This window comes from Neophocaena asiaeorientalis, unplaced genomic scaffold (genome assembly GCF_003031525.2).
Source record: "Neophocaena asiaeorientalis asiaeorientalis breed wild unplaced genomic scaffold, Neophocaena_asiaeorientalis_V1.1 scaffold550, whole genome shotgun sequence".
NCBI lineage: Eukaryota > Metazoa > Chordata > Mammalia > Artiodactyla > Phocoenidae > Neophocaena > Neophocaena asiaeorientalis.
The window spans coordinates 868,731-890,533 of NW_020173396.1; the positions used below are offsets into that span (position 1 = coordinate 868,731).

Here is a 21,803-nt window from a genome sequence, read left to right on the forward strand (position 1 = left end):
TTATAGTTTTTGTTTGTTTGTTTGTTTGTTTTGTGGTACGTGGGCCTCTCACTGCTGTGGCCTCTCCTGTTGCGGAGTACAGGCTGCAGACACGCAGGCTCAGCAGCCATGGCTCAGGGGCCCAGCCACTCTGCAGCATGTGGGATCCTCCTGGACCGGGGCACGAACCCGTGTCCGCTGCATCAGCAGGCGGACTCAACCACTGCGCCACCAGGGAAGCCCTCAATTATAATTTTTCCTAATATAATTTTTAATCTTTCTAATTTTATTTTGTTTTTATTCTTTGATATTGTACTGCTTGCTTGCTTGCTTGCTTCCTTCCTTCCTCCCTCGCTCCCTCCCTTCCTTCCTTCTTAACCGCATCACAAAGCTTGCGGGATCTTGGTTTCCAGGTCAGAGGCTGGGCCCGAGCTCCTGTGCTGGGAGCTCTGAGTCCAAACTGCTGGACTAACAGAGAATCTCAGACCCCAGGAAATATCAACAGGAGTGAGGCCTCCCAGACGTCATCTCAGCACAAGACCAGGCTCTATCTAACTGCTTGCAAACTCCAGTGCTGGCCATTTCAGGCCAAACAAGCAATAAGACAGGAACACAGCAGCACACATCAAAAAAAAAAAAAAAAAGAAACGACAAAAAAATATGTTACAGACGAAGGAGCAAGGTAAAAACCTACAAGACCAAATAAATGAAGATGAAATAGGCAACCCACCTGAAAAAGAATTCAGAGTAATGACAGTAAAGATGATCGAAAAATCTCGGAAAGAGAATGGAGAAAATACAAGAAGCATATAACAGGGATCCGGAAGAACTAAAAAGCATACAAATACTGATAAACACCACAATTACTAAACTTAAAAATACTCTGGAAGGAATCAATAACAGAATAACTGAGGCAGAAACACGGATAAGTCAGCTGGAAGATAAAATGGTGGAAATAACTGCCGGGGAGCAGAATAAAGAAAAAAGAATGAAAAGAATTGAGGACAGTCTCAGAGACCTCTGGGACATATTAAACGAACCAACATTTGAATTGTAGGGGTCCCAGAAGAAGAAGAGAAAAACAAGGGGAATAAGAAAATATTTGAAGAGATTATAGCTGAAAACTTCCCTAATATGGGAGAGGAAATAGTTAATCAAGTCCAGGAAGAGCAGAGAGTCCCATACAGGATAAATCCAAGGAGAAACACGCCAAGACACATATTAATCAAACTATCAAAAATTAAATACAAGGAAAAAATATTAAAAGCAGCAAGGGAAAAGCAACAAATAACATACAAGGGAATCCCCATAAGGTTGACAGCTGCTCTTTCAACAGAAACTCTGCAGGCCAGAAGGGAGTGGCAGGACATATGGAAAGTGATGAAAGGGAAAACCCTACAATCAAGATTACTCTACCCAGCAAGGATCTCATTCAGATTTGATGGAGAAATTAAAATATTTAGAGATAATGAAACGTTAAGAGAATTCAGCACCACCAAACTAGCTTTACAACAAAAGCTAAAGGAACTTCTCCAGGCATGAAACGCAAGAGAAGGAAAATACCTACAAAAGCAAAGCAAAACTATTAAGAAAATGGTAATAGGGACATACACATTGATAATTATCTTAAATGTAAATGGATTAAATCCTCCAACCAAAAGACCAGACTCACTGAATAGTTACAAAAACAAGACCCGTACATATGCTGTCTACAGGAGATCCACTTCAGACCTAGGTACACACACAGACTGAAAGTGAGGAGATGGAAAAAGATATTCCATGCAAATAGAAATCAAAAGAGAGCTGGAGTAGCAATTCTCATATCAGACAAAATAGACTTTAAAATAAAGACTATTAAAAAGACAAAGAAGGATGCTACATAATGATCAAGGGATCAATCCAAGAAGAAGGTATGACACTGTAAATATTTATGCACCCAACACAGGAGTACCTCAATACATAAGGCAAATGCTAACTGCCATAAAAGGGGAAATTGACAGTAACACAATCATAGTAGAGGACTTTAACACCCCATTTTCACCAATGGACAGATCCTCCAAAATGAAAATAAATAAGGAAACACAAGCTTTAAATGACACATTAAACAAGATGGACTTAACAGATATTTATAGGACATTCCATCCAAAAACAACAGAATACACATTCTTCTCAAGTGCTCATGGAACGTTCTCCAACATATATCATATCTTGGGTCACAAATCAAGCCCTGGTAAATTTAAGAAAATTGAGATCATATCAAGTATCTTTTCTGACCAGAATGCTATGAGACTCGATGTCAATTACAGGAAAGATCTGTAAAAAAATACAAATACATGGAGGTTAAACAATACACTACTAAATAACCAAGAGATCACTGAAGAAATCAAGAGGAAAACAAAAAATACCTAGAAACAAATGACAATAAAGACACGACGACCCAAAACCTATGGGATGCAGGAAAAGCAGTTCTAAGAGGGAAGTTTATAGCAATACAATTCTACCTCAAGAAACAAGAAACACCTCAAAGAAAAAACCTAACCTTACACCTAAAGCAATTAGAGAAAAAAGAACAAAAAGACCCCAAAGCCAGCAGAAGGAAAGAAATCATAAAGATCAGATCAAAAATAAATGAAAAAGAAATGAAGAAAACTATAGCAAAGATCAATAAAACTAAAAGCTGGTTTTTGAGAAGATAAACAAAATAGATAAACCGTTAGCCAGACTCATCAAGAAAAAAAGGGAGAAGACTCAAATCAACAGAATTAGAAATGAAAAAGGAGAAGTAAAAATTGACACTGCAGGAATACAAAGGATCATAAGAGATTACTGCAAGCAACTATATGCCAGTAAAATGGACAACCTGGAAGAAGTGGACCAATTCTTAGAAAAGTACAACCTTCTGAGACTGAACCAGGAAGAAACAGAAAATATAAACAGACCAATCACAAGCACTGAAACTGAAACTGTGATTAAAAATCTTCCAACCAACAAAAGCCCAGGGCCAGATGGCTTCACAGGCAAATTCGATTAAACATTTAGAGAAAAGCTAACATCTATCCTTCTCAAACTCTTCGAAAATATAGCAGAGGGAGGAACACTCCCAAACTCATTCTACGAGGCACCCATCACTCTGATACCAAAACCAGACAAAGATGTCACCATAAAAAGAAAACTACAGGCCAGTATCTCTTATGAATACAGATGCAAAAATCCACAACTAAATACTAGCAAACAGAATCCAACAGCACATTAAAAGGATCATACACCATGAACAAGTGGGGTTTATCGCAGAGGTGCAAGGATTCTTCAATACACGCAAATCAATGTGATACACCATATTAACAAATTGAAGGATTAAAAACAATACGATAATCTCAATAGATGCAGAAAAAGCTTCTGACAAAATTCAATACCCATTTATGATAAAAATTCTGAGAAAGCAGGCATAGAGGGAACCTACCTCAACATAATAAAGGCCATATATGACAAACCCACAGCCACATTGTTCTCAATGGTCAAAAACTGAAACCATTTCCACGAAGGTCAGGAACAAGACAAGGTTGCCCACTCTCACCGCCATTATTCAACATAGTTTGGAAGTTTTAGCCACAGAGGAGAAATGAAAATAAAGCCAAAAATAAACAAATAGGACCTAATGAAATTTAAAAGCTTTTGCAGAGCAAAGGAAACATTAAAATGAAAAGAAAACCCTCAGAATAAGAGGAAATATTTGCAAATGAAGCAACTGACAAAGGATTAATCTCCAAAATATACAAGGAGCTCATGCAGCTCAATATCAAAAAAATAAACAACCTAATCCAAAAATGGGGAGAAGACCTAAATGGACATTTCTCCAAAGAAGATATATAGATTGCCAACAAATGCATGAAAAGATGCTCAACATCACTAACCATTAGAGAAATGCAAATCAAAACTACAATGAGGTATCACCTCACTCTGGTCAGAATGGCCATCATCAAAAAATCTAGAAACAATAAATGCTGGAGAGGGTGTGGAGAAAAGGGAACCCTCTTGCACTGTTGGTGGGAATGTGAATTGGGACAGCCGCTATGGAGAACAGTATGGAGGTTCCTTAAAAAACTAAAAATAGAACTACCATATGACCCAGCAATCCCACTACTGGGCATATACCCTGAGAAAACTATAATTCAAAAAGAGCCATGTACCACAGCGTTCACTGCAGCATTATTTACAATAGCCAGGACATGGAAGCAACCTAACTGTCTATCGACAGATGAATGGATAAAGAAGATGTGGCACATATATACAATGGAATATTACTCAGCCATAAAAAGAAACGAAATTGAGTTATTTGTAGTGAGGTGGATGGACCTAGAGTCTGTCATACAGAGTGAAGTCAGAAAGAGAAAAACAAATACCATATGCTAACACACATATATGGAATCTGAAAAAAAAAAGGTTCTGATGAACCTAGGGGCAGGACAGGAATAAGGACACAGATGTAGAGAATGGACTTGAGGACACGGGGAGGGGGAAGGGTAAGCTGCGACGAAGTGAGAGAGTGGTATGGAGTTGTATACACTACCAAATGTAAAATAGATAGCTAGTGGGAAGCAGCTGCATAGCACAGGGAGATCAGCTCAGTGCTTTTCGACCACCTAGATGGGTGGGATAAGGAAGGTGGGAGGAAGATGCAAGAGGGAGCGGATATGGGGATATACATATGCATATAGCTGATTCACTTTGTTATACAGCAGAAACTAACAGAACACTGTGAAGCAATTATAGTCCAATAAAGATGTTTAAAAAAATATGTAAGGGTGTCTTACCCTCAAGGAGAGTATGTGGGTCGCAAATTCTACACCCAATATATCTAACCATTGTAATACTCTAAGTACGGTCTTTGAATAAACTGTTGCATGTGGGAAATACTATTCTGATTACAGCAATTGCCTGCAATCCAAGAAAGATCCATTTATCCTTTCACTCATGTATATATATTTCACATACACACAGAGAAATCTTAGAGAATCAGTTGTAGGAAATGTTCATTATTGGCAATGTAGTATAGTGGGAAAAACAGAGGCTTTGCAGTCAGACAGACTTGGGCTCAAACCTTGGTTTAGTTACTCTTATTAGATATGTAACTATGAGTAAGTCTATTTACATTTCTGAGTCTCATTTAAGGATCTGTAAAGTCAGGGTAATACATAAGACAATTATGAGGATTACACGAACAAACAAATGATGACAACTACTTCTAACTATACAAATGGATGCACAAGGGGGGAAGGAGTTGGGGTCAGAGGGTCTTAAATTGCCCCCTTTTCCCAAGAAGGGGGTGGAAGTTGTGAACATGACCAAAGTGATTCATGATCAAAGCCAAATAGAAGCATGGTGAATCCAATTGTATTTTAGACAGTTACTGTCAAATGTTTTCTTAGACAAGAAATAAGAGGAACCCAATTTGAAGAGCTAAGAGCATGGCTTCACAAATGGAAAGAGAGTCAATGACAGGTGCAAGTGGACTGTAAATCAACGATATTACATACAATAACTCTAACTAATATTTACTGAGTGAATACTATTTGCAAAATCCAGTACACACGTTGCCAAACGTGAGCGGACTTTTTTTTTTTTTTTTTGCGGTACGCGGGCCTCTGACTGTTGTGGCCTCTCCCGTTGTGGAGCACAGGCTCCGGACGCGCAGGCTCAGCGGCCATGGCTCACGGGCCCAGCCGCTCCGCGGCATGTGGGATCTTCCCGGACCGGGGCACGAACCCGTGTCCCCTGCATCGGCAGGCGGACTCTCAACCACTGCGCCACCAGGGAAGCCCAAAACACTCCTTCTTTATACAAATGCATATCTGTGTGAAGCCAAATTTTCTTCATAAATGTCAATAAAGACAATATATCACAAGATGAATGTAGGAATTCAGCTGTCTTTTATTAAGCCAAACATTAAAGAGACTTTTTAAAAATGTCACACATCTCACTATGTGTTTTTTGTTTTGGAAAAATATACTTATTTCTCATAAAAATATGTTATTTATGTCATCATATAATAGGTTTATTAGTTATTTTAAAATAAATATTTAAAAATTTCTCAGGTTTAATTCTTTTTATGGAAAATATCAGTAGATGTAACCCATATAACAAAAACCCTTTAGTGACCTTAATAATGTTTAAGCATTTGAAAAAGGGTCCTGAGACCAAAAGGTTTGAGAAGCACTGACTGTAAACTAATTGGGAGAGATGTCATCTGGCCGTAATTCTCTCCATATTTCCTAAGGGAAAGGGAATAAGGAGGGAAAAGAAAGGAAAGGGGATATACTGAATAGTAGGTATCCCACTGGCTGTTTTCATACACATTAATTTACCTCATTCATGCCATACAACAGCCTAGTAGCTATGAATATCCCTATTTTACAGATGAAGAAACTGAAACTCAGAGAGGAGAGGTGACTTGCCTAAAGTCACAGCTTGTAAGCGAGAGAATTAAGGTTACACAGCATGCACCTTTTTCATCCTAAAGTTCTTATTCTTTCCACTACCTTATATTTATGGCAGAATCCCCCCACTAAAATTCATCAGTGGCCAATCTAAACCCCTAAATGCAGAGCTTTGGTCTTTTCTGTAATTTCTGTTATAAATCTAAATATCTAACTATTTTACTTATTTCTAATTCTTCATTTTGACTTGTTTTTAACCACATCCAAAGAATGCTTGGTAGACTTAAAAATGGCTGTTAGTTGAATTTAGAGAACAATACACTAATTTTCTGAGTGTTAGAGTTGTTTAGACATAATATACACAGTCTCACAGTTCTTTCAACCTCATGCTAGTCAATATAAAAGGGTAGATTTATATAGTGAAGGGTCTGTCTCTTTTGCTTTGTTGGTTCATGTTAGCAAGCATTTATTCAAATATGCATTCATCAAATATTTATTAAAAAATCTACTGTGTTTACTAGGCTTTGGTAACATGAAACATGAAAATACAAAGATTAATTTCTGATGATTTGAAATAGAATTATGGCCCTTTCAAAGCTTTACAATTTTATGGAAACCTTCTCTGTAATTAGGTTTGATCAGAGCTTCTCTTTTAAATGAAAACCTTAAAATGAAGAAACTAACGTATGCTTTAGTAAACACTTAATGATTATATTTTAATATTACTGTATTGAGTTCTTAGAAAATGCAAGTAGTAATAACAATGATCTGCTGCAGGAAGGATGCATTCCAGCTTGCTTTCTACCATGTTAAAGGCACACTGGATGTTTGGAGGAAAGGTGAAAATTCATTTCAGGGGGAAGTACACTAGGAAGTCTGAACTTAGCCACAGATCTAAGCCACATTTTCCAGTTGAACTACATCAATTAGCAAAGCTGATGTTTTGATCTCCTTCTGTCTGATTCCTATGCTATATTTCAAACCCAGGAGGGTAAGACAGGGGTATTATTTTGGTACAAGGTACCAAAAGTTGCAAGGGGATTTTGAAATCGGATTCTTTCTCAATTGATTCTGAACTTGAGAGAAGACAGGATGGTATTTATTGGCCCAGAATTCCCAAGACTTCTATGTGTCAGATACTATGTTCACTTTATATATATTATTATCATTCCATTTTTCAGACAAAAAAACTGAGGCATAAGGAAGTTAACTTGTTTGAGGTGACGCTATATTAAGTGGAAGAGCTGAGATTCAAGCTCAGGTCTATCTGACTTTGCACTTCTAATCTCATCTCCACACTCTCTCTCTGCAAAGGATATGATTCTAAATGTTATACAGGCACTAAAAATAGGAAATAAAAAGAGTTATTATCACAATCTGCCTTCAATGACTACAGGTTTTAAGTTTATTTGGAAAAAGGTAGATGTCTTAGAATATAGAAAATGTTTAAAATAATACATTCTTATATTGATTATTCAGTTACTAGCTAAGTCTATTCATTTTTTCTTTCTAGTTATATTTTAAAAGATTTTGGGCTAAGGGAAAAAAAGGAAGAAAGAAAAGATATAGTGTGATTGGTGTCTTCAGTTTCTGAGGAAAACAAAATTCAATATGAACAGCAGCAGCCCCTGGTGGCCTAAGGGGAAAAACATAGTGTATCTATTATTATGGGGGTTGAAATATGTTTTTAAAAAGAATATATGTACATATTTAGCCATTTGACTCAGTTCTCAATCCAACACATTAAAAAACAGATGCTTTAAAAAATGATCTGTTGGCAAGATGCTTGTTAAAATTTTATCAGTTGAAATATTAAAATTCATTATGAATTAATTAACACATTATATAAAAATAAAATGTTTTTGTTTCATCGTTTTACAAAGTACTATACCAGTGGTGATTAACACGGGGAATTTTGTGTGTCTTGATGTGTGTTGCTCAAAAAGAAACTAAATTTATAGGATTACCACTAAATTGATGACATTTTCTGTCTGCACTCTTGAATTCAGTTGGCAGATGTTTCCGAGAACAAAAAGTTCCATCTTATTACAAAACATATTAAGCAGGTTTTCCTGCCAGGCATGTCTGACATGATGTTTATTGCCTAGACCAAATCAATCCCCTTAATAAGCTATAATGTATGCCAGAAAGTACATTATTTCATAGTTAAGGAAAGTTGCCACATGAAAGACGAAGTATTTTGATCTCTCAAACTCTGCTCCTAATGCATCAGAAATGTGCTACATAATCCAATAGTTAGTCACATCTATTTAGACTCATTTAGTAAGTAAAATAAAACTATACTTTGCTAATCTTAAAGTTTTAGGCCTGGATTCTACTTTATTTCTGCTGGTGTATACTAGGTATTTGCAAAAACATTCACAGGAGATTTTGGCTATTTACTGGATGCCAGAGAAAGAAAAGTCAAATACTTGAATATTCTAGGAAAAGAAAATGGTTTCAGAGATTAAAGAATCATTGAGTGAAATATAAGTGAGTTGAATTTGGTTGCTAAATCACTAGATAGAAATGACTTCCAGTGGCATCTGCACGGAAAAGAAGAGGTACAGAGGAGAAGAAAGGATATTTATTAGCCTTCAGCAATATTTTGGACATAGTCCAAGTCAGAGCATCAAAAACAGATTGTTTTAAAAAGAAAGCTTCAGTTTATCAGAGCTGGCTGTTTCTGAACAATTGCAAAAATTCACATGAATGCTGAAAAAAATCAGTCAGAAAACTAGACACCAAATATCTTGCGTGTTAAGGAATAAGTTTTTTGATGGATGTCAACAAGCAATCAATCCATAAATATTTGAGTATCTTCAATGTGTAATGCCAGGCTCTGCCAAGATTCCTATTCTCTAAATGTCTCCTCCATATTTGGAATTTTCCTTCTGTGGCCATATGATCTCCCTTCCCCCTCCACTTCTAGTAGTTTTATTTTTTTTAACGTTCTAAGTCTAATCCCTCTACTTTACTTCCTATCACTACAGCCCACAACTAAGTGTCTTAGGGAAGATATATTCAAGCAATTCTAACACAATATTACATAGATCAGCATCAAATCACTTTTGCCCATATTCCACCTACATACTATAAAGCTCTTTTACCGATCTTCTTCCTTAGTCTGAATATTTGTCCTCTTATGCTACAGTTTGATACCAGAATAACCCTCATTCCTATGCTGCAAGTCACATTATCTAGGTATCTCTAGACTAAGGCCTAGTCTTTTTGCTTTGGTCTCCTTCCAGGGGACTGGATTGTAGTGAGTAATGTAGCATCAGTTCCTGACTTCCGTGCAGTGTGCACTGTACTACAGTAAAAGCTGGCGCCTATCTGCTTATTCATAAGGATTGATATGCAATTCCAAAATCTATAAAGCATGCTCAAAGGATTGTAGGGCTATAGTGGAAAGGCATGAAAGATAAATGGATGATAATATTATGAGACAGAAGAGATAGCTCAAGATAGAACACGATAAATTCCATACAAGTTAGCTAATCATGACAACTCCCAACAGTGCTAGTAAGGAGAGGTCACTGAATATGATGGGTGTGGATGAGTGGGATTTCAGCTGGGCACTACAACATGGATAGAATCTGAATTAAGGGAAAGAACAGAAAAGCAAAGTTACAGATCCCATAAAGCACAAAGTGTATACAGGGTAGAGCAAGTACAATAGCCTGGCTGTACTCTTATGAACAAGTGTGTAAAACAGAAATAGCAATAGGTTGGCATAAATATTTACATTTTCATCCATAATTTTAGCATCATGATGACATAGCTAAAAAAGAAACTAGGGTATCTCACTTTTATATATTCAGATGAAAATGTATAGGTCAATCAAGGTATCAAATAAATCATGACAAACCGATTTTTTTTTTTTTTTTTTTTTTTTTTTTTTTAGGGAAGCCCCAAACCGATTTTTTATCGTTAATTTTCAGAATGTCTTCTCAGTTACTGGATTGGGTAGGGGATCAACAATGTAATTTTTCTTCGTTTGGTTTCTTTGAATGTTTCCTCACAGAAGATCAAGTAGTATACTTTAATAATGCAAGACATATTAGAAAAAGCAGTAGTAGTTTGGGATTTTAATCCTGGCTCTACCATCTTATTTATCAAATAAAAAATTATTATGAAGGCTCTGTTCTACAAATATTTATTATTATGTTTCTGTTCTAGGCTCTGCGTTACAGCAATGAAAAAAAACAGACTAAGTCCCTGCCCCATGGACCTTACGTTAAGAGCTATGTGACCTCAGGAAATTTACTAAGTATTGACTCTTAGTCTCCTCATCTGTAAAATGTGATCAGTGTTATTGATCATATTAAATTTTTTAACACATTTTTGACTGGAGATGTATTGTGGCCACAGGCATTAGTTTTTGCAAAAATCCCCTGGTCAATGTGTTAACATTATTATTTATATATTATAAACATACTATAAATAAATTGTTTACTGACATTTACCAGTGTCCATTAAATGATAACTGGTCAAAAATCTATATAATCATCAAATGTAGTTTACTGTATCATATCATGCTTTTATTATAATTGGTTTAATTTTCATATTTCAGATACATATTTTATTTTCAACCAGTTAGAACAATGTGGTAAAGAGGAAAGAGAGCAAGAATCTACAGTAATCAGAAGCACTAGTTTTAACACTTAGTTCCATCATTTAGCAGTTATGTGATCCTAGACAAAAATGTACCATCTATGCATCAGTTTCTTTAACTATAAAATAAGGGTGAAATTATTTGATTTACCTGGCTCATGGGGTTGTTCCAAAGAATAGATGATTGATTTCAAAATGTAAATGGTTAAGAAGTATATAAATAAAAGTTAATTCATCCTCATCACATACATGCTCTGTGTCTGAAAATTACAAATACATGTTTGGAGATATGTAGAGGAAAGGAGAGTACTAGAAGTCACTTCTTGAGTGGAGCAAAATTACCTAAGGATTAAGGCACCTGACACAAGATGAACCATTATTCTCTTTCCCACTACAGGATAATCATGCCTTACTATCTAGAAGTATGTTTGAAGAGTGTCAGCTTAGCTCTGCTATTTTGCACAATTCTGGAAGATTTTAAGAGAAAGGGTGTTTATTAAGAAAAATAACATTCATAACTAAGATTATCAGGTATAAAGCTGTGTTATCTATATGAGTCTATTTTTGTCTCTTAGTGCTTTCAATGAAAACCTAAATGGGACAAGAAAGAAAGAGGCAAAAAGACATGATAAGTAAAAATAGCAGGAGTGTAGAAGAGATAAAACAAAGAAAAAAAGACAAAGGGAAAGGTAGATCTTAATGAAGCGATATAAAAATATTCTTTTCCCTTGGTACAAGAAAAAAATAGATGCAGAAATAAACAAAACAGACATGAAAAAAGAATAAAGAAAATGCACACATACAAGAGAACAAAAGAGAAAAATTAAAGCAATAGTGACATGATAAAGAGAAAATAGAAAAGAAATAAAATTTAAAAGACAGATGTCAGAAATAGATGATTAATCTGTACATATCATAGGCAAATAAAAGAAACTTTAAGAAGTAAAAAACTTAATATGCAAAATCACTTTTTGTTTGCATTTTACATAGAAAACTGAATATTGCGAGTGATTTGTATATTTCAAAAACTTACACAATTCATTTTTGGAATCCAGATATAAGGGGGAATTTTTTTTTAAATTCTATCTTAAGATGGTAGTTGACACACTGGATCATATTAATTAGGAAGCTCAGGACAACCAATAGAGAAGAAGGTGACATCAGGACCCTGATGCAGTCATGGCAAAGAAAGGCAGTAATATAACTACATGAGCAAGCTACTTATGAATTCCAAATCTAATCATTGTTTTTCTTTCTCAAACAATATGTTAAATAGTGAGATGCTTTTCAGAAATTTAAATATTGTAATCAGCCTAACTTTTGCTTGATCCATTGTATGACACGCTTTAGGTAGTCTTGATCTGGATATATTTTGGGGGGTCCTGAGAATTGATATGCTGCTTAATTGTCCTAACTTACTCAACAGACTGACCTATAATCAAATGTGTTGAATGTTTGGAGTACAATTCCCAAAAGTATAGCGATTATGCCATGAACTAGAAGTAAAATAAAGAAAATAACTTATAAAGCTACATATTTTGCCTCAAAGGTGGTATGAAATATTTTATTAATGAATTTTAAAGTAAATGTAAAAATAGCTCAAGTTGAATAATCTGAAACTTTATTACTATCTCACAGTATAATTTATAAAATGTTAAGTTGTCTATATTTAAATGTTCTGAATTGCTCACTTTTGAAGAACATATCAATTTACTATTTTACTTACCCAATAGCATTTTGGACATACTGTACTATTAAATTATATTTCTAGCACCCATAATAAGGGCTTTGAAAATTGCATGAATCTGTCACATATATATAATGCACAGTGGTATATCAAGCAGAATGTGTCAAAGGGCAAATAAAATTGTTTGTGCCCCCTATAGAATTAGAATTCCTTGGGCAGCACTGCTATAACGATCCCATGCTGCTAGCATTACAAAGTGCAAAGGTTCACTGGATAAGAAAAGAGCAAAGGACAGAGTTCCCTCATTACACTATTCCTAAACTATTCTAGCTTAAATATTTATTAAGATATTAATTACTCTTCCTCCCTCCATCAGCCTTCAGAAGTTAGGCTGAGAAACTGTGGATGGATGGTTGCTCATAGGAAAACAATGCATTAAAACTATAACCACCCAAGACGAAGACTGATGTTTGTACAGTGCATTATTAATTGATTTTGAGACTTAAATAAAATATCACACTGAAATAAGAATGTGTTTTGTTACTTTGAATAAAAAACAGAAAACATTTCAAATAACACCCTTGGGAAATAAATCTTTGAAAATTAACACTTAAAAAATAAAGTAATTAAGAAAATAAATTATAAAGAAAGAAAAAGAATGTAAAATTGCTTAGAACAGGTCTGAACATATGGAAGATTTTCAATAAATGTTAGTTGCTATTGTGGTTTAAAAAAAAAGGAAAAGGAAATAATGAAGGAAAGTAATGATCTTGCTTATTACTTACTCTGATATACAACTGCATCATTTCTTTTTCCCTTTGGGGGTTACGATACTTCTCGTAGAAATCACGTCGCTTCTTTGTTTCTTTAGAGACTTTATCTTTTCTTTCCCGTTTTTCTGCTGGTTCATCTGAACTATCAGAAGATGACTGTACATGTATCTTCGGCTTTTCTACTTCGATATAGTTTTCATTGGGATTCAGTACTATTACTCCATATCCTTCCTGTTTTGAAAGCAAAAAAGGCAGCATAATTTAATATTAGAAATCATTACAACTCATAAAAACGTTCTTAAAATCTCAGTGATTTAATATAGTTACATATTCACTAAAATATTCCTTTATAATATAGTTTTAATTTCTCCAACAGAAAGTGATTTAAAATTATGTATTGTGTGTAGAAATAAACATAGACTGTCTATAAGATCAAAAAGACATAACTGTAACACATTAAAATAATAAAGCTTAAATTAAAAAAGTACTAGATCTCCCAGAACCCCCAAAATGATTCAAATAAATTATCAAATAGCAAGTACACTTTCAAACCATGTTAATATTTATAATACATATTTTGAGAAAATAACCTCTTTGAAATTGAAGTTTACAATTCCAACCACATTTTGCTGGATTTCTGTTCCTTTACAATTGCACTTTAATGAGTATTTTTTATTTGTTTGAACTTAAAAAAAGAATAAGCAATTAAAGAGGAGTAAACAGCCTACAGATTTACATGTCTTTATTATCAGGAACACAGAATGTCTACCTATGCATATTGGAGTTTCTTCACCTCTCTTCTTTCAGGAAGGCACACAAATCACAAAACAAAATAATGTCTTACTGTAATGTATGGAACCAAGTTTTTAATCCTGAAATTTCTTTTATTTTTCAACTACCATAAAAATTTCTCTCTATTAAGAACTAGTACCAGGAAACAAGTTCCAGAATTTAAAATACAGCTTATTGAGCTATTATACTTTTTTTAAAGTTTTAAAAACATGTTTTCCTGTCTGACTTAATTCTAGCAAGGCAAATCTTTCTATAGTTATAATTAAAGAAACTTTTGGCATTTATATTGTAACTGATGGAATAATCTAACCATGAGAAAATAGAGAAGGATAAACAATTACCACTGACAAGCCACACAAATTTTTGAAGCTATTTATATCTTTTCTTTTCTATTCAATTCTGTACTGTGGGTGCCCCTATTTTGTCTGGTAAAATCTTGTAAGGTCATACTTAAAACATGTGTTATATTATGTTTAAAAAATAAGAGCTCTTAAAAATAAAGCTTAAAAAATTCTCATCCTTACTAAAAAAAAAAAAAAAAAAAAGTACATACTTTTCCCAAAACTGTAAGTGTAGAATCTTCTACATCAAGTTTAAATTTAATTGTTTTTTGCCAAACCAAACATATGATAATTAAAAAAAAAAAACTGAGAGCAGTAATACAAGCCAATATTAAGCATAGACTCAATTGTCCTTATTTTTAAATATGCTACATTGCTACACATTGTTGGCTTTTCTAATAGTTGATTTCACAAACTACATACAAACTTCGTTGGGATTGTTTCAGTTTCCCCCCTAATCAGTTGATATTATTGCCTAAAACCATGATATGGTTTGGAGATTTTCAAGATCACTGAAGTTTTGATTTTAGTGATAGGGCTGTTAATTAAGATATAGTTGTCTTACACATATGAAAACTACATAATAATATATACCAAACTGATAAACAAAATACCACATATTCCTCAATATGTGTTTAAATAAAACCTTTCATACCTTGTTCATGAAGGGCTTATAAAACACTCCACAAATTTTTTAATTTAAATGTTCATTAACAAAACACAAGACAAGATCGTTTTAAGTTTCTTAGCTGGTAAGTCAAAGTTTTACCAACAAAAGATATTTTATTTGGTTCTGCTTTATTCTAATCTGTATAGCTATTCAAAAGTCTTGTAATTCATTGTGATCACTGTCAGGTAGACATATTGTCACTCGGTGATTTTCTACAGTTGGACACACTTGACTAGTTATTAAAATCACATTTGAAGGAAGTTCCTACCCCTCTTCCTTGTGCCTCTTACAACTTTTCACGCCCTTCTCAAATTTCAGCTATAACTTCTCCTCCCACCAAAAGTAAGTTAAAGAACACTGTTGCACTCTGCTAAACAGGCTGAAATAGAGGCATTCAGTACACTGCCTCTGGTGTAAGGAACATAGTCAAAAAAGGTCACCATAGGCCAAAAAGAAAATTGCCTCCTTACTAGATTCTGTACCGTGAGTAAGTGGTCTCCTGTCATGTTTCTTCCCTGCCTTCTTGAGTGAACTGAACTTTACACACACACACACACACACACACACACACAGCCTTTCATACTTACAAGAGTTAGGGTTAGAAAGACCAAAACAGAATCTTAGAGTTCTTAGAGATGAAAATAGTGATATATTACATTTTAATGATAATATGAAAAATTTCAAACTCAAGGTAACAAAGTGGGACTTTAATAAATTGATAAAACATGAACATCATCTTTACACAATGAATAAACTCCAAATAAAGGTAAATTCTTTAGACAAAATTTATAGTCACCAAAAATGAGAAAGTTATCACCCTAGTTTATAATTTAATCACTAGAAATAATATTTGCATAATGCCAGATTTATTTGAGAAGTTTTTACTTTAATTTTTGCAAATCATAGATTGAGAAATTATTGTGCCTACTTGATTTTAAATGAACTATGAAATTTGGTATGTCCCATCTAAATAAGTATAAAAACCAGAAACACATAAATCATCAAAGTAGTAGTATTTCTCTAAGTTATCGATTATGTAACTGAAAATTACATGACTCATTTCTCCAATTTTATAAACACATGATGTCAATTTTTCACCAAGGCATCAACAGATGAAAAATGATTCTATTTTTAAATCATGACTATATAAATCAATTAAATAATTTTTTATCATATAAATTTCAACAATGAATGCTTTTCTTTAAACATTTGATTTATTCAGAAAATATTTTATCATTTAGATATTTCATCTGCAAATTTAATTAATGGAATAACAATCAAAAATATTCAGGAACATTTTTTTGTGGAAATGAGAGCTAATTTTAATAAATGTCTCTGTTGCAAATTCAATTACCATTCTGTAAAAAACTTACATTTTTCAAATAAAATTTTCCTGATAATTAATGCAATATTCACAGAGACCATTCATAACCATTTTATGAGTAGGAGAGAGCTGGAGCAACAAAATAAAGTTAACTATCCCACCTAAAGATATGTAGTAAAACTTCATCTGTTCCTCTTTTTCTCTGCCACATGTAAACATTGTCCAAAAAATCCTTTTACATAATAAAGCTACAAAGAGTTTTTCCATGTTAACATTAACATATGTAAACTAAGGAGTCAAAGTAAATAGTCAGAGTAAACAAAGCAGACCACAAACCAGCAGTTAAATTTAACTGTTTTAAATAGAATGATACAATTTATATCTTAAAAAAAGAGAATAAACACCATTTTAAAAATCAATTCTTTCTATCCCAAGTAACTCAATCAGTACACACAGAAATAAGTAAGAAGAGATCCTAGTTTAACCTTTAACAAATGTACTCATAAAGTTTTATAAAACTACTCTATAAAACCAGGTGTCAAATATAATATCATAAAAGAACTGTGCACTGCCACTCCAAAGGAGATCTCCATAATTAATGCTTAGAACATTAAACATTTTATATTGAAGTATTTTTAATTTAATTATTCCTTAAGCATGCTAAATTTCTCCTAAGATGAAAATTTTGGTCATTTCAAATGTACATGGAAAGTTCTGTTATCTTTACCAAGATAAAGTGATCAAACTGATTATCTAACATTCTACAACTAAATAAATAAAACTTCTGGCATCTTTTGTAATGTTTCACCCAAATCAATTCCAATATCCAACATTTCAAGAGACAAAACATACATAAAGTTGTTAATTAACTCTAACGTTTGATCGCACAGTCTAATAGAAGATCAAGGTGATCAAGAGGACAGATATTGGTAAAAGTAAGCTTTAGCTCTTTAATTTACCTCATCCTATTTTCTACCCTTTTGTAGCTATAACTATAGTTTCATTATTAAACCTGTGTTTATAAGGTATAAACCATGGGATCTTAATCAGAAACTCCCCAAATTCTACTGCTTGACGTAGCATTTTATTCATCACAGTGCTTGCTGTGATTTAAACAGAATACACAGGCCTCTGGGCCTCCTTTACTTTGAAGTCTATAGATGCACTTACTAATAAATAATAGTTCATTTATCATTCAATCAACAAATGATGGCTTAGGTCAGGGGTCTAGAACAGACAGGTGATGCAAAACACAAAGAACCAAAGAGGAAATCTTGCTTAAGAAATTAAATCAGTACAGAAATGTACTTATGGAGAAGATTCTACAAATAGGTAAAATTTTAAAATGCCTGGCCAGAAACAGAATGTACTTTTGACCCCAATGAAACCTTGCCAAAACTGAAGATTTATCTAAGTTAATTTGCCTATTAATTACCAATTATAAGGAAATCGGAAAATAGGAGCAAATTCTACATCTTTTCAAATCTCTTGTGGTTGGCTACATAAAAAATCAGCTGAAAGTACTCAGCTCTACATATTAACCTGCCAATACTGCCAAGCCACACGTGACCAAAGAGGTCAGGGGCCAGAGTAGAATCCTTTGACCTACGGAACTATCTGTTTTGGTCTTCAGGCAAGGCTCCGTAAGAGATCATTTTACACAGATTTATCAATCACATTTTTCACGTTCAGCATTCTATCTGCTTGGTTTGAAAGAAGATAAGTGCCCATCCTCAAGGGAAATGAAACCCAAAGTGTCTTATCTATAAACTACATCTACTACTGTCCATTCATCTTTTCTGAAAGATGTATGTTGTGTTTCTTCTCATCTTTTTCTCAAGAAGGGTATGTATATGTCACTGTTGCAACATCCTAGGTGCAACAGTGAGATGAGGTCATGACAACCAATCAGAAGTCACTAGTGAAGCGTTAAAGTAAACATAGCTGTTGGAGCTGCAGCTCTGCTTGAAAAATGCCCCCTCCATTATTTCAGCAATTTTCTCAAGACGTGACCTGGGACTGAAACGCCTGAAATGTCACTTGACTCTGTTTTGTGCTTCTTCCCAACTGCATTTAGGTAACAGCACCCTGCTAATATTTTGTAAAATGTCTGTCATGACCATGCTTTGACTTGTAGTTCCCTAAATTCTAATGTTGTGTTCCACGGTATAAAAATACCATAATGTGAACCAACATAGATCACCCAATAAGTTTCCAACTTCAAATAGCTCATCAAGTTAGTCAGTAAAAGAAAACATGCCACAAAAAGTTTTCGGAGGACCACCTGTTGTCTATTATTTTTACATAGCACTTACTCATAAATCATAACACAGGGTAATTAATCAACCTGTCAAAGAGAAGGTCAAAGGTTATATGGTAGAGTCAGAAGGTCATGCATGGGCTGATAGAGGTCAGGGTCACACTGCATTCCTCATTATCAAGTTGGGATGAGAGACGGCCCAAGCAAACAAAAGTGAAAGCAGATGGAGAAGAGAGTGGATAAAAAAAAAAAGAAGAAAAAATTTCACAAACAAAAAGAAAAGTGAAAGAAGACTGTCTGCTGCTTTCAAGTAGAGAATAGAAGAGAAAAGAAATACACTGAAATGTGCTCAAAGAAGCTCAAGAACATAAAGAAACTATAGTTTCATTAATTAAATAAGTTGAATATAACTCTTCTTGGTCATTGTATTAGTGCACATTAAGCAATATTAGAAAATATGTTTGTCATCTCTATACCTTCCCTAGCTAGTGTACCGGGATAAATTAAGGTAAATGCAAAGAGTTCCAAAGGATAAAGTACAATTACAAAAAAAACTTATTATAAGAGGGTTTTTTTCCCTTTAATATTGTTTCAGCATTATAACACAGATGCAAATAGTTTTATGCCATAGGATAATTTTTGAGTATGCTACAAAGATATCCACAAACACAAATGCATCATAGAAGTCCTTTTGAATAACAAAACAGTTATAAAATATTCTATTATTACGCTGGCCTGAATTAGATGCAGAATACTGTGCAAAATTAGCTGTCACCCTTTGCTCAAAATCTTTGTTAATCTCATTTTGAATGTTTGCAGCTTTATCAACACATGCATCAATGTCAGCTCCTTGGTTACTGAACCGCTGTAGCTGGAAGAAGATATAATTAAAATGTTTTGGCACAGAAAAGGTGAAATTGTATCTTCCCTTGTTCCCTTAGGAGTCTGTAAAACATGAAGGATATATTGACAAACACACACCCTTGTCTCCGGTTCTGACATCAGGTCAACCAAGTGCTATTTATTTTAAAACATTTACTTTGCACTTACTCACATTATCACCTGCTCTGTTTCTAACTTTTCCTAGGCTTTAGAATGTTATGTTGCTTAAATATCACAAATTTCTTTTCTAATCATCAATATCTTATTTATCAAAGCATTCCATAAATGTACAATAGCATTATAAAAACATTTACCATTCATTATAAATGGCAGAAATATGATTTAATACTACAGCATTATGAAATATTTTATATTCTTTGCTTCTCATTCTAATAAAAAGACACAAACATACATTAAACTAAAAGAAGTAACAAGTTACAACTGTTGCCCAGTCAGTGACAGATCAAAATGCCTAAGTGGATACAGGGAACCCTATGGACACACCTCCTTTATTACATGTTCCCAAGCCGAGTTGAGTGGACAAATTTATCTTATGAAATGTATGTTCTGCATGCTAGCTATGCCTTTATGGTTTAAAGAATTAAATGTTCTCTTAACTTATTAGCATTATAAAATTGTGTAAATACTGTAGCTATAGATGGTAGGCACATGGTCTTTCAAAATATCACTCTTACCCAATCATATACAATACAAACATATTGTTTTTAAGTTACTCTTAAAACCTGCTTACGAACTGTGGTACATAAATCATTTTATCTTAAAATATGTCACCTTTCTCTTCTATTCCCTCAATTAAAATAGCATGTTTAAAATGTTTTTGTTGTTTTTTCAAGAATATATCAGTGCTTTGCTTGTGTTTCCGAAGTCCACTTGCAAGCATGAGGACGTAATGAAAGATCCCAAGTATTCACTGAGTCAATCGTTCTTTAAACACTGATTTTAGACAACAAGTATTTAATAAGCAGCTACTATCTACCAAGCACTATGCTAGGTACAGTGCTATACTTATGGTCACCTTTCATTTTAAGATATTTCCACTCAGTAGAAAACTCCAAATCATAATTAAGTACAAATTCCTAAAATTTCTACATGAAGCCATGTCATTCTTCAATAGGAAGAGGAATATGAAAAGAAAAAAAAAAGAAAAAAGCATTATAAAATATTTCTAAAGTCAATCTAGCTAGACTTTCAAGGATGAGTAATCATAAATAGTAAGCTGTGTTTGTGGTTTCTGTTACGAGTATTATTTAAACTTACTCCATCACAAGGAAAGTGTACCTCTTAGGAATGTGTGTATGTGTGTTTGTGTGTACATGCACATTGTACATGTACATGTACATATACATCCAGATATTTTAACAAATAAAACCATTTCATAATCTAAGGGAAAATCTTTTAAACACATCTACCTCCTAACAAACAGGTGCAACTGAGTACAGCTATGAATTCCCCTTCCCACAGTGACCTATGTCAGAAGATCTTCTCATACTTCTTCTGCTAAATAATTTAATTACTTATGAGTTATGGTTTCTTTGTAACCTTTTAAATGACTAACTCATTAAAATGCAAAAATATGCAAAACATGATGTCACCGGGTCAAACAGCTGTGTTGGTAAAATTATGGCTGTGAATGTCCCCAAGAACATGAAAATATTAATAATTTATATTGCTCATTAGATGGCAAAAACTCTTTAAACAGATTTAGAGACAGATTAATTTTGTAATCACAAAATGCTACTCTACCTCATGGTAACAAATCTTTCTACCATCTGTGACCCTTTGGTATATATAAAACATATAAAAATTCATAATGGCTTAAAGTTTTTGCATTATAATATGCATATTCAGGAAAAAGTGTCACAAGAACCTGAAATATGGAGGTAAAGGACTTTGTTTTGGAAAAAAACCCCACAACTACTTGCCAACATTAATCACAACTTAATTTTCCTTCAAAGAGACAGGACACAATAATAGCAAATAAGTTATAGTATGAGACAGTCAACAAGTCATACCCCTGCAAACC

General features: G+C 33.8%; 1 protein-coding gene across 3 annotated transcripts in view; it reads right to left on the reverse strand.

The window, feature by feature from the left end:
• Positions 1 to 21,803, reverse strand: part of ARB2A (ARB2 cotranscriptional regulator A) — a 431,289-nt gene that overhangs the window by 240,105 nt on the left and 169,381 nt on the right. For all 3 annotated transcript variants that reach the window (XM_024746976.1, XM_024746975.1, XM_024746977.1), the window contains one exon: positions 13,503 to 13,721. In XM_024746976.1, coding sequence (XP_024602744.1) covers positions 13,503 to 13,721 — 219 coding nt within the window. The remainder of the gene's footprint in view (positions 1 to 13,502; positions 13,722 to 21,803) is intronic.